The following is a 13,923-nucleotide window of genomic DNA, read 5'->3' as shown; positions in this document are numbered from 1 at the left end:
GGGATTTCCCTGGTCAAGGGGAGCTTACTGTGACAAGACTGCTTGGAGGAGAAAGTCACTTGTGTTCCCAGTGTCTGGGCCAAGTGTGAAAGGCTGAAGATCCTGACCACTGCAGACACACAGGAGACACGGGGGCCAGGAATTCAGACCCGCAGCCACCGATGACCCTTCTGGCAACAAAAGGAAACGGTGGGGAAACCCCAGAACCTTATGTGTGCACCTCCATCCCACCATTGAAGAAGTTAAAGGTATCATTTTTATTGACAATAAACAAATACAGCCACGATAAGCTCCAGAAGTAGTGAAACCAGAAGGGGACAGAGCCATGTCACATAATGACTGACCCAGGCAATGTCACATAAATCAGAGACACAGGGTCATGTCAGACCCCTGGGTTTTCCGTGGTTACGTTCACCTGGGTGACCCTGCCATAAACCGCACATGTAAGTGCTTTTCCAGGGCTGTTCTCTTTATGCCTCAACACATGAAATCAGTGTTAACAGGGAAAAAAAAAAAAAAATCTTCTTCAAATGTACCATAAGAGCCCTGTGAGTCCCTTCCAGCTCTGCCACTGTGATTTTGCCAAATGTTTTACTAAAGTTTATTAAAACTTTATTAAATAGGATATGATTTCTAGACTTGATATATATGATTTTTCGTAAAAAATACTGTCCTCAAATATCACTCTTCATCTACATCAACAAAGTAGGAGGCATCCCGGGTTGCGATTCATCTCACAGTATTTTCAATTTTAGGTTTTTCTTGCCATGAAAATCTGAAGAGTTAAAACGTGTGTATTCTAGGTAACCTAGCTGACGACCTTGTCACCAGCTTCAGCCCCACACTTGCTTTATGACAAGACCACGCTGGTACATCTCCTCACAACTTTCGTCAACTTCAATAGGAAATTGAAGCCTCAATTTCCTGTTGGGCTCAATAGGAAAATGATGTGTTCCAGCCACGAGAGGACAAATGACTTAAGAGCACACTGTGGTTCTGCAGTGGATTTCATGGAGAAGGAGGGTGAAAGGATGGTCATGTCGTGACACACACAAGCCACACTTGACCAGAAGCAATGCAGACCAGTCACACTGCACGTAGCTCTTCACCGCCCACGAAAGACTTTCATTGAATTATGTTAAGTCTGGTGACTTGGATTTTTGACTTTTTAAACCTAATTTCTAAATCTGTTTTGACCTGATAGTTGCAGAAGATCTGTAAGGGAGTGTATGCTGTTTTAAACTGGCAAACACTTATATAGTATAATAAAATAATTAAACTCTGGGACTCTGTGAGAATTTTCTTTCTTTGAAAGTACTCTATTTACCATTCAAGTTTGAGAAATAAGTCTACGTATAGGAAAACCAAAAGATGACGATTCTGCTGCCTCAAAGTGTCAGAAAACAGCCGAGGTTTCAGTAATGCCCCACTGGCGCCATCTGGTGGACGCATTTGAACCAGTGCCCTGTGGCGTTGCCAGGAAAGAGAGACGAACTCCAGGACCCTCAGAACCAGGGAGCTGGACAAATATTTAAATGGTATCTACATCAAATGCGGGGCCTCGAATAAGCACTCAGCACTGCCTGAGAGGCCTCTTTCACACCTTCTCTCTTCAGCCTACAACCCTGTCTCTCCCCACCCCCTCAGCTAGTAACGTGGCTTCTTATTTGCACGAGAAAACAGGCACTAAGAGATCCGTTTCACCTCCCTGCGCACCCCAGCTACCAGCATCCGTGCTTTCTACTCTGATTTCCCGACACCTTGGGTGCAGTGTCACCTCGGGTGCAGTGTCACCTCTGCTCATGTTTTGGATGGTGGCACCTCTTAGAAAGCCAATACTCTCTACCATCATCCTCCCTTCTCCTAAGTTACCAACTTCCCTTCCCAGCTGGATCATGACCATTAGTGGACAAACATGCTGTAATAGCTCCCACCTTAAAAAAGAAATGCAAACCCTGTCTTAACCCCACACTGCTCCATTCCTCTGCCCATTCAAACAGAACTCCAAGCATTGCGCAGTTCTGACTCCCCGTCCCCACTCCCATGCTCTCTGGTCCGTGCTAAAGGGGCTTGCTTCCCCCTTCTCCCTGCAGCTGAGGTCACCACCCTCCAGCCCCCACCAAGATCAGACTCAGGTCACCCTCCTGGAGCCCTGAGCATTCTTTTGCACAGCTGGCCACCCACTCCTAGGAACCAGGGCTCTCCACTCTGCCCCCCCAACAAACCTCACATCATCCTCCTCAGACCCTTTTGTTGGTGCCACCTCCTTTTCCTGACCTTTCCATTTGCCAGGCTCCAGGCCTGGTCAAATGCTCCTCACCCTCTGCCTCTGCCCACGCTTTCCAGGCTACCTCCTCCAGACCCATGGCCTTGAACACAATCTACAGGTCATAACTCTCAATTTCTACACGTTGGCATCTTTGGTTGCTCTGAACTCTGAGCATAAACCAAAAGACTCATTTTGACTCTATTCCTTGAATCCAGAAATAAAGCAGAATGGAATCCCAGAGGCACTCAGATGCTGCCCAAGTACAATGGGCTGCTCTGGCTCCAGCGGGCAGTAAGGACGGGTCAGCAGCTGAGATCATTTCTCCAGGACAGACACACTTCAGAATGAGAAGCCCAAAGAGCAGGAAAGATCACTTCAGAAAGATTTTGATCCCATCTTAGCAATGAATTCCATATTTCCAATTATTTTTTAAAATAATTTGGCATTTCCTCACTTCCAAGTATAATTCCCTACTCCATTGGTTACCATCCTGTTTTAACCTCTACTGACAAATGTGGAGCTGGCTGGCACTCTCTAGAGTCATAAAACCCCCACCCCAGGGCTCTCCGTGTGCCGGGAGCCATTGACACCTTAACCCCCACTCCCCACCACAGGCCCCTCTGCATACCTGCATTTCTGCAGAATAAAAACATCTCTTGATGTGTGTTTACCCTAACAAAACTCATTGCCCTAGGAGATGGCCCACCTCACAATACCCTAGGTGGACAGGTCTCACATCCTGCCCTCATCAAAGTCGGAAAACCTGTTGTTCAGAGAGTCCCTGACAGATCTTACAACAAATCAGTTACCCACTCCTTGTGTGCACAGCCCCCTCCCCCAGTAACCGACTCTGCACGCCCACCCGCCCGCGGCGCTGGCGCAGGCACCTCTGTGTGGCCGCTGCTGTACTGTTGTCTGTAGCAGCGTAGCTATTAAACCTTCCTAAACTCTCCTCGGTCTCCGGTAATTCTTTATCAGCCCGTGTCACCGGCCCGCCACATTGAACCCACAACAACAAGTGCCCAGTCATGGTCTTAAACACAGTCAATGTTCTTGTCCATAACTTTCAGATAAATAAATGATAGTATCTTTAAAACCCCTTCTATCTGGTCACAACACCAAATAGGATACTCAGACATGGGCCTCCCCGCTCACTCAGTGGTTAGAATCTATTGCTGCAGAGACTAAAAACTACTTTGTAACAACGATGAGAATTAGAAGAGAACACAAACCAGCACTCATCTTCCAGTTCTCTTGGAGGGTCAGTCCCCACGCTGATAACATGCAGTCAAAAGCAATTTGATAACATCCAATTTTATTTTATTTCTGACCAAAAGCAGAGATGGCATCTGAACAGGGTGGCCCACCGCCAAGATAATTGCCCATCCAGCCTTCCAGCACCTGGCAGACGGTGGCGGCCTCACCGCCCACCCGCACGCTGCCTCGGCCTGTCCTGCTCCCTGGCATGCTGCCGGGGACAGGGCAGGTGAACGCTGTCCGGGTGCAGCTACCAAGCTTCCTCTTGGAAGTTTCAGTCAGAGCCTCAGCAATACTGTTATACCCCTTCATAGCCACTTTCCCCACCTTGATGCAAAAAGGATGAGGTGAGCAACCACCGCTCCCGAGCTGCCCTCAATCACTACAGCTTCCTTAGTGGGAGCTTACAGTCCAAGGCCAACATACGGAGCCACCTCCCCCACCTACAGGTTACTGGTCCAAAGTCAGAGTTTTTCTAAACAGAGTTTCCTGGCCCCCTAGCTGTCTGTCACCCCTGTCCAACCAGTAACCTCTTTGTCTCGAGCACAAAAGGACAGGCCTGTGCTCCCTCCTTTTCTTTCCTAAAGCAGATCGCTTTTTTCCCTTTGTGTTGGTAGCACAACATCAGGCATGTGGACTGTGGGAAGAGAAGTTTTCAAACCACCATCTCAAAGGAAAAAGAGGTCTGGACCCACAGAGACATACATCGGCACAATTCTTAAAAACCTCATTTGTTGAGTTCCAATAGTAATCGTAAAACGTGACTTTCTAAAAGAATATGAAAATGAATATATGCACATATATATACATGACTGGGACATTATGCTGTACATCAGAAGTTGACACATTGTAACTGACTGTACTTCAATGAAAATATACATATATGATTTTCTATAATCTGGCTCCTTCTTTATGTTCAGTTCCTGAGACTTAAAGCAACCACCCCCCACCCCCGCCTGCTCTGAGTAAACGCAGTTGACAAGCAGGTTGGATGCCAGCCATAGAGGAATCCCACAGACAAAGAAAGCTCAGGTGAATCATTCACCATGCCCTCCCCATCCCTAGAGGGTCCCCGGCCCCAGGTGGCCTTAGCTGGAAACCCTGAGGCTCCAAACTGACCTGAGGGAAGACCCAGGTCCCTGATAACCTGAACCCCCAGAGCCTGTCCCCGGGAAGAGCTGAGCCACTCCCTCTCTGCTTTAGGTCCACACGTGCGTGGCTGAGAGCCAGGCAGGGGCAGGGAGGACCCAAGGCTGCCCTCGACAGAAGCCAACCCGACACTGGGGACTCACTTCGTATTTATTTCTGGTACTGAGTGGAGTTTGAAGAGCCGCCTCCTCCCCCTCGGATGGCATGGACGGCCGTCGGAGATGATGCGGGGTAGTGTCCAGGGCGGATGGGCTTGGCTGCACCCAACAGACAGAGAGAGAAGAGACATTCAGAAAGGGCTGAGACAGCCACACCCAGATACCTCCAGGTCACATGCAAAAACCAAGAGGCACAATTTTTATCAGTATTACCATTCTTATCAACCACCAGACCTTTCTGAAACAGGAGGTCTGCCCTCCTAGGAGTACAGTTAGCTAATCCAAGGCATCCAATGTTGAGGGGACAGAGAGATCTTATGTATCAATTATTTCTGATTAAGGGAAATTAGAAACACAAGACTTTCAGTTTTATCTGAGGCAGATCTACAGGTCCCCATGGGTTCCAACAGCATCTCCCAGAAACTGGATGCAGTATTCTGTCTGTGATGCATTTTGTGGGGGAGAGGGTCCCTAACATTCAGTAGATTTTCAAACCATATAAAATCCAATAAATGCAATGAACCACTAATCTAAGGTGTGATCTTAAAACTAGAAACCTGAAGTTGCTGGTTTACAAAACATCTGCACAGCAATATCTGATAAGAAATAATAGTACATGTTACTGGAGACGGAAGGAAAGAAGGAAGGAAGGAAGGAAGGAAGGAAGGAAGGAAGGAAGGAAGGAAGGAAGGAACTCTCTAGAGAACATCCCTAAATCCCTTTTACTCCTCTGGCTCCATCCTGGGAACTGTGAGTCAACAGTCACGCTCTCGTTCTTTGTATGGGTGGACCGTGCGAGTCCAGGTCTTGGACCCTGCTCTCACTGATGCCAGGCCTGGCTCTCTCCAGGGTATTTCCAAACTTGTACTTGCAAGCGGCTTTCCCTGACACTTTTGGCTACATACAGCTCCTTCATGGTTCCACCTGGTGCAAAACACAGAGGGCCTTCAGGCTTTGCTGAGCAAGTTGTATATTCTGGTTATTTCTGAGAGTGTACCTCTGCCTGTTACAGCCAAACACCTCTGCCTGCCGGCTTCTCTGCTCAGCTCAATAGCTTTGGAGTTTTTTGTTTGTTTTGATGGAGGTACTGGGGATTGAAACCAGGACGTCATTCATGCTAAGCACGTGCTCTACCACTGAGCTATACCCCTCCCCCGCTGCTCAACAGCTGTGAAGCTCACAATGTCGACAGGAATCTCGCAGTGTAAGGAAGCGTGCACCTGGTAATGCTATCCTCCCAGGATGGACGTAGGGTGCTGGGAGGAGCTGGCTGGCCTGGGTCCCACAGGCCTGACCGCCTTTAAGGCCTGGCCCACCCAGAGCACCCGAGCTGCTTCAGAGTACCCGAGCTCTTCAGAGCATCCGAGCTTCCGGCCGGCGGAGCCCTCGCTTTCTACCAAGCGCGCGAGTGCAGGCCCACGTACCAATCTGGGCGGAGTGGGCCCTCCTGGCCATGTTCTTGGCCCGCACGGCCTCCTTGATGCGGTCCACCTCCTGCTGGTAGCGCTTGCGGTCCCGCATGGCGTTCTCCTTGGCCTCCTTCAGCGCGCTCTCCAGCGCCTTGACGCGCTCGGCCGTGGCGCGCAGCCGCTTCTCCAGCTTGGGCAGCTCGCAGCGCAGGTCTGCGTTGTCCCGGACCAGCTGGGGCGGGAGGGGACAGGCGGAGAGTTACCAGGTGGGGAGGCGGGAGGAACAGACCCACTGGGGCGGGGGGACAGGGAAAGTCATAGGAGAGCAACTAGAACCACCCCCCACCCCTGCTAGGTCGTCTTGGAGAGTCCGTATGACGGTAAAACTCTGGGAGCACTAAAGGAGAATAGAAATCCCATACCCTGAGCCTGCAATTTGCCAAACACAGGATTCACGTATGCAAGGAAAGGGGGAGGGTATAGGATAAAATGAAAAGCCATTTCTAGCCACAGGAAACTTTCAGGCTTGGGTAGGATTTACCCAAGGGTGGGGCGGGGGACGACAGGATTGGAGAAAATTGACTACTTGGACATTTTGCATGTGAAAGCTAAGAAATGTGAAGCCAGTTCAAAAGTGCTCAGTGAAAGGCATGTATGCTCTAGAGCTCTCTGGAGGCCTCCGTCCAAGCAGAACACATTGTCTGCACCAGCACTGGGTTTGGACCCCACTTTGCAACATATCCAGAGGCTAACTTGGGGTACTGCTCATTCTTTCATTATCTAAGACCAATAATTAAGAAGGAACAGACTTTCCTGGGTTAAGAACAGGCTGAAGAGCCAGCTCTGTTATTGCCCAGCCATCTGACCGGGTGTGAGTCATTCAGCCACTACAAGTCTACATACTACATAACAGGACCGTTGTGGGAATCCAAGTGCATCAGGGAAAATTTTGAAAATCAGAAGGTGCAACGCAAAGGCTGAGCTACTGCTGGGCCCACATCTGTCTTCTCTACCCCTGTATCCCCATCCGGCACCAGCTCCACTGCCAGGGAGAGAACGGTTTTTTTTAATAAATATTTGTTGAATTCATGAATGAGGTAATGAATTTCAGAGCCCTATTTCAAGTTCCCTAGCAGCTTCTGTTTTTCTATATTTCTCATCAATTTGCTTGAATGACTTCAACCCTGTTGAATCTGTCATCCACCGTTTGGAGAAAAATGTCATCATCGATAACGTTGAAGAGGATGTAACAAGTCAAAGAGAAATGACATCCCCTCGACCATGTGGTCCAAAAAGTTGGACCATTTTTTATCAGATCCCAAATCTTGAGGATTTGGGGAAAAGTCATGAACATTCCAGCATTTAAACAGAAAGCTTTGGACATGGTTATTGCTCTCTGTCACTCTAGGCAAACTCCAGGGTGTCACAAGGACCTGAGAGGATGCCCAAGAAACAGGGTGACAGAGCTGAGAGGGGCCAGTGCTGCCCAGTTCTCCCACCAGTGGGATGAGGCCAGTCACTTCCTCTACCAGTCTGTTTCCTCACCTATAAGAATAAGGAGCTTGACCCAGCTCAGTGGTATCCACTTTGCACTCTGTGGACCCTTTGGGTCCACAAAGGGTCCTCAGAGGCATCATGGGAGACACTGAGGCCAGATGGATACAAGGCGGGGACTGGAGGCAGGACAAAAAGACATGACTGAACATCCTACTGCCCAAACCCCAGAGAGCTCAAACTCTTTTCCTTCTATTTGGCTTCCACAAAAGAAAGTGTTTTATTTATGAGAAGTCACTGAAGACAGAGTTCAAGGACCCTTCCAGTCCTGACACTCCCCGGTTACGTACAGTCCTTTGTTTTGTTTTTTGTTTTTTTTCAGGGCGGTGGATAATTAGGGATTTTATTTATTTTAATCAAGGTACTGGGGATTGAACCCATAACCTTGTGTGTGCTAAGCATGCGCTCTACCACTGAGCTATACCCTCCCCTGACATATAGTCCTTTTCCCTTCCATATCAGAGCCTTCTCCCTCGCTGGGGACACATCCAGAGGGGTTTTTTCTAGGAGAGAAAGAGAAAACAGAAGGAAGCTGACACAACCCTCCTACCTGTTTGTGAACCTTGGTGAGCTGCTCCAGATTGTTCTCCAGGAAGGAAATTTTCTGCTTCTGGGCAGCACTACCTCCTCCATCGTCGCTGTCCAGCTCCACACTCTGTGCATCAACACCAAAGAGTCAGCGGGACAGGCCTCCCCACAGCCCACCCTCAGCCCCCGCATCATGTGGACTGTCCTTTCTAAAGTCTCTTTTGGAAAAAAACTCCCCTATCTTACTAAAGGTCATTCTGAAACAGAGGTTTTAAAAGTGTAGACTCAACGATCTTTCCCAATTAATTTCCGTGATTGGTAGACAGCTGGGAATAAAAAACAAAAAACTTCAAATCTTCTTTTGAAGGATGCAGATTAGATACAGTTCTCTTTGTGAGAAATGCCTCTCCCTTGCAGGTAGGTAAAGAAAAAAAAAGTGTTCTGAAACTCATTAAGAAGAACTAAAATGAAAATATAAACCCAAGACCTAAATTTGGGTTTCAAGACATCACAAGTTGATGTCAAACATTACAAGGGAGATGACAAGTCACCAAGCTGTGGGCAAGTGTCTGTGGTCCCCCTGGGAAGTCTCAGTGGCCTCTGCTTGTCCCTTCAGCATCCAAGTCCATGAAATTCCTTAATCAGTCCATCTCAGACTAGTCACAGCATCCATGCACTGTGCTGGATCAACTCTTGAAATTTATCAGATCTTGGGATTAACAAAAATGCTGTTCCCTCAGCACCGCCACACTGAGTGGCCAGATAAGCTGGGAAATACATGTACGAACACATCCTGGAGTACAGAAATGGCAAAGCATGCTTGCTTCATCTGATTCAAAGCGAGCATCACCCTTCTTTTTCTGAGAGGGGATGGCTATGTGAGCTTCTCAAACCCATGTCTCTTCGGTCTAAATCCGGACTTCTCAAACCCAGAAGAGGGCCTGTTAAAACGCAGACTGCTGGGCCCCAGCCTCATCTCTGAGCCAGCGGATGTGGGGTGCATGTGAGAATCTGCACTTCTAGCAAGTTCCCAGGTGATGCTAGTGCTGCTGGCCAGGTGACCGCACTTTGAGAAACACTGGTCTAATAGGTCCCTCCTAGAGAGTTCTGTACTGTGAAGCCCAGGAGTCTGATCTCAAGCTCCGTACCCTCCTTGGAGCACCTCCTTCCTCCGGCTGAGCTCTCTCAGCTCTTGTCATAACCTCTCTAGCCTCTCCCCACCACCTCTGCTCTGGCCTCTCTCTCCTCCCTGGTCCGCGTCCTCGGCATTTCCATTTTGATGATTGTGGTCACCACTGCCTGCCTGACCGCTGGCACTCAGGCCTTGAAATTTCCCATCATTCTCACCCTCTTTCCTTATTTTCATTTCTAGACCTCCAAACTCACTAGAAACGTGCTGTCAGGCGCCTCGCCCAATCCACACTCTGACCCTCAGCTAGACACCCCCACCACTGCTCAGCATCCTTTTTCTCATCCCTAGCAACCCCCCCCCCACAGCTGCCTGAGCTCCTCTCGTCTCCAGGGGCCCCCCATTCTCTTCCTTCTTGCCCATCGGGGACCAGGCCTCCATGTTAAAAAAGGTCAAAGTTGTCGGACCCACTGTCATTACCTCCCTGTAAATGTCTCCATCTTGACTTCTTCTCCCCTCTGGGAAAGTGTGTCCCTTCCCCTTACCAAGCCTAACACTAAGCTGTTACCTCTGTCCCTCTCAGAGCCCACTCCATCAAACACCTCCTCTATTTTTCTTTTTTTAACATATTTCATCTCTTTTCCTTGGCTCCTTCACACAGACCCCCACGTGCACACTTTCCTTACACATTCCTTCCTTCCATCCTACCGTACCTCTGGGTATCCCCGCTGTGCCTCATCCATCGCTTTCAAACGTATCCAAAGCACAGCCCCCTTGCCGTAGCCCCCGCTCCCTCCTCCCTCCTGACACCTCTGGGAGCTGTTGTGGGGTGGCGACGCCCCGAGATCACTGCGTGTGGCACCAGGACCAAAGAAGCTCAGGAGTCACACAGGCCTAGACTCTGCAGTGCTATCCCTGGCTCTCCCCAGCTGGGCGATCTTGGGAGGTTATCTAACCTCTGAGCCCCTCTCCACAGCTGCAAAACAGAACACTGAGACCACTTGCATGGCTGCTGTGGGAAGAGCAAGTAAGACCCCAGATGTTAAAGTGCTTCACACACTCCGAGCTGGCAGATCTCGCCCCCGACTTCCCCGCCACCCAGGCCTTGGGGCTACGTGCTGTCTGGTGAGACCTCTCCGGCTTTTCCCCCGCCTCGCTCACAGCGGTTTTCAGGCTGCAGCCAGATAAATATGTGTTCATTTAAAATGAAGGCCAAGGAAAGGATTATAACTTCCTTTTCCTAAGAAGGAAAAGTCAGATGGAAAAGTGTCCCCCAGTACTTTTTTCCCCTTGAGCAGATTCTTTTAATAATATTCTCTGGCATGAAATACTTAATTTTTAACCAGCCCCAATTTAAGCAAGTGATATTTCAACTGAAAATGATTCTTTCCAGCCAACTCTTCTTTTCTTCTCAGTCCCATTCATCCAAACTAGAACTCACTTTTTTGACCCGGGCAGTCAGGTCCTGGACGAAGAGCTTCCGGAGGTTATGCAGAGTCTGCAGCTCTCGGGACTGGAAGAGAAGATTGTCAAAACGACTTAAGTGCGGGACACACTGGCACCAGACCATCCACCCTGATGTCGTCACAAGGCTTGTAAGCCGCCAATAGAAGCCAGGGGGCCCCCCACTTCCTCAGACCCGCCTATCACACGTGTCTTCCCCCTCTTCCTCATTCCCGGGGGCACCCCAAGGACAGAGACTGAGAATTGAAACAATGAAGTGTAAACTAGAACAAAGCCTGCTCGTTTGCTGTTGTTTTAAATAGACCCCCCACTTCCCTCCCTCAACCGCAAAAAATCAAAAGGTTTCTCATAAAAATTCCTAGCGGGCTGCATTGTACCAGAATGGACTTCCCCCCAATTTATTGCGTACACATTATACAAAATGCCAACACGTTCACATGAAAGGTTGGCCACAATGTCTCCCACCCTCGCTGACCAGCATTTTTCATGTTTCTACACCCCTCCTGGCCCTGGTCCATGGGCCGCTTTGCTTCGCAGCACTGAGCTCATGGGGGAGGCGGGTGGGTGGACTTCCTACCTGCGTGACCCGGGACAATTTATCTACCCTTTGTGGGCCTCAGCTTTCTTATTTGTAACATGAGGATAAAAATAGTAGTTGCCTCATAGTTGTTGTCAAGATTGATCGTATAAAACTCTTACAACGGTTTCTGGCACATAGTAAATGCTGGGTAAACATTAGCCACAATTAATTTATTGATGCTTCATATTTGAAAGCCAGCTGGCTTTTATTGTTTCCTTTTATTATTATGTTATAACTTGCATGTAATTAACTTCATGGGGGCATGTGTTTCTGCATTTCGGATTATTTCTACTAATGAACCCTTAGGAATTAGATTGCTAAAACAAAGGTCTGAGTCAGCTCTGGTGATCTCTGTTAACAAAGTTAGAAAACCCCAAAATTTCCTTCCAAGTCTTCGAGCATTTACCACGGTACATATGACTAATTCCCTTCAAAATATTCCCCTACAAGGGAGAAGAAAGAGACACTCGCATTTATATTTTTCAATTAGCCTAAATAGATCTACTTGCACACAGAATGTGAAGAGATGCAGCTCATACAGGCTCACAGAAAAAAAAGGAAGAAAGAGGCTATAAAGCCATGGAAACACTAAGTTTCTTGGAATAAAAGTTCTGTGTTAATTTAAGGTCTCATTCCTGGGCCCAATTCGTGATTCTGTGTTGAAATAAAAAGCACCTTAAGTCGACTGCTTCCTCAGATGAGGCAAATTACTTCCTGCAGGAGGCCAAGCAGGTTCTGTGATTATGAGCTGCGTGCACACAGAGCCTGGGCAGGGCTGAGCCACCAGCCAGCAGGTGCGGGGATGCAGCCCCACGCTCGGTGATGCCAGCACCGACATTCCACCCGCATCCCCGGCTGGCGAGCTCCACCCCAGGCCCCCGCTCCCCAAGCCCGCCCTCCCGCTTCAGGGATTTTATTCCTGCCTGTGCTGTAATCACGGTAAATACTTTCTGTGACAAACACCACTACCCCACAGGGACATGAAGAGACCTGGGTGCCTGGTCAAAGGGCCAGGTGTTTCCTCAGGACCAAACACCAAATAATACAGAGTCCTGAGTTTGGCGAGTTTCGCTCATTTCTGCTTGTTTTTAAGTAACTTCAACAAACAGTCTAGGAGAGGCAGTTCAAGACCCTGGAAGTAGGTGGTAAGCTGCACATGGATGCCGGGGCACCTGGCGCTGGCTTCCCAGGGCAACAGGCTCTCCATCATGTTCATTATCACTCCCTCGCCCGCCCCCACGCGCTTCCCTCCAGTCCTCCCTGCCCGGCCCGGGCCGCTGCCCTGTGTCAAAGCTCAGGGCTCCGCCTCCCGTCCCCGTGGACACCAGAGAGATGGGAACACAAAGCCCAGCGAGGCCGCAGGAGGGGGCCGGCCCCAGAGCTCAGAGTGTCCTGCCAAAGCCAGGTGGCTGCCTGGGGCCCCAGAGCCGCCCCCCAGGGCCAGTCGGCTGTCCCCAGCGTTGTCCCCTGGAGTGGGCTTCAGGCTCCATCCCCAGATGGCAGGTTCCGCCCCCACCCGGCCCAGACACAGGCGGTAGTGCAGGCCTGGAGCTAAGGAGGGCTCAGGAAGGGGAGCACAGCGATGCCTCTGAGGGGCACTTCCAGCTCAGGGAGAGCTCAGGGGGAAGGCTGAGTGGACACACCCGCGTCTGAGATGGCGCAGACTGGGGGCTTCCGTCTGGGGACTGAACGCGTATGTGTGTGATGTGTATGGACACGAGGGAGAGCAGGAGAGGGGGCATAGGGCCAGGTCGGTGGGTCCGTCCCCGGGTGAGCATGTGTGGCAGGGGGTAGGTGGTGTGGATGTGAGGAGGGGGATGGGTGAGCAGGTGGGGGGAGGGAGGGAGGACCCATGGATCTGAGGAGGCGAGTGAGGAAAATGTGTTGTTAAATACGTATCCAAAAAGGCCAAAGCCCACGTCCATGAGTGACTGTGGAAGAGAAAGTGTGCGAGCCTGGGAGAGTGAGCACACAGGTGAGTGTGTGAGCGGAGGTGAAGGAGTACGTGGGAGAGGCTGCGGAGTGAGAGAGAGCGTGAATGCTCACCAGTGAGTGAGTGTGTGTGAGTGTGACCACACGGGCATGCATGGGGGAAACAGACCGGGCGAGAGCGTTTGCGAACGACGACATGAGGGTGCAAATGGGTGGGTGTGAGTCAGGGTGAGAGCTGGGGATGAGCAAGTCTTTGCAACAGTGAGTGTGTGAGTGAGAGCGTGTGGGTGGTCACCAGCGAGCATGAATGTGGGTGTCAGCCTGTTACGGGGGAGTGTTCAGTGAGCGTAAGAACTTTGAGTGGGTGGAGCACAGGCACGAGAACGTGTGTGAGGCGCTGTGGGTGTGAGAGGAGGGGTGTGAGCCCTTGTGTGGAGGGTGTGAGCGTGTGTGGGTGTGTGAGAAAGAACAAGCGATTGTGCCCGTGTGGGTGA

General features: G+C 50.1%; 1 protein-coding gene across 1 annotated transcript in view; it reads right to left on the bottom strand.

Moving 5' to 3' along the window:
* KIF5C (kinesin family member 5C) overlaps positions 1 to 13,923 on the bottom strand; it is a 145,774-nt gene that overhangs the window by 9,103 nt on the left and 122,748 nt on the right. Inside the window, exons 22-25 of the mRNA XM_010950260.3 lie at positions 10,895 to 10,966; positions 8,347 to 8,451; positions 6,258 to 6,474; positions 4,819 to 4,932 (exon numbers count right to left, since the gene is read on the bottom strand). Coding sequence (XP_010948562.1) covers positions 4,826 to 4,932; positions 6,258 to 6,474; positions 8,347 to 8,451; positions 10,895 to 10,966 — 501 coding nt within the window. The 3' untranslated portion in view covers positions 4,819 to 4,825. The remainder of the gene's footprint in view (positions 1 to 4,818; positions 4,933 to 6,257; positions 6,475 to 8,346; positions 8,452 to 10,894; positions 10,967 to 13,923) is intronic.

Source organism: Camelus bactrianus, chromosome 5, assembly GCF_048773025.1.
Source record: "Camelus bactrianus isolate YW-2024 breed Bactrian camel chromosome 5, ASM4877302v1, whole genome shotgun sequence".
NCBI lineage: Eukaryota > Metazoa > Chordata > Mammalia > Artiodactyla > Camelidae > Camelus > Camelus bactrianus.
This window is presented reverse-complemented; position numbering and strand designations above follow the sequence as displayed.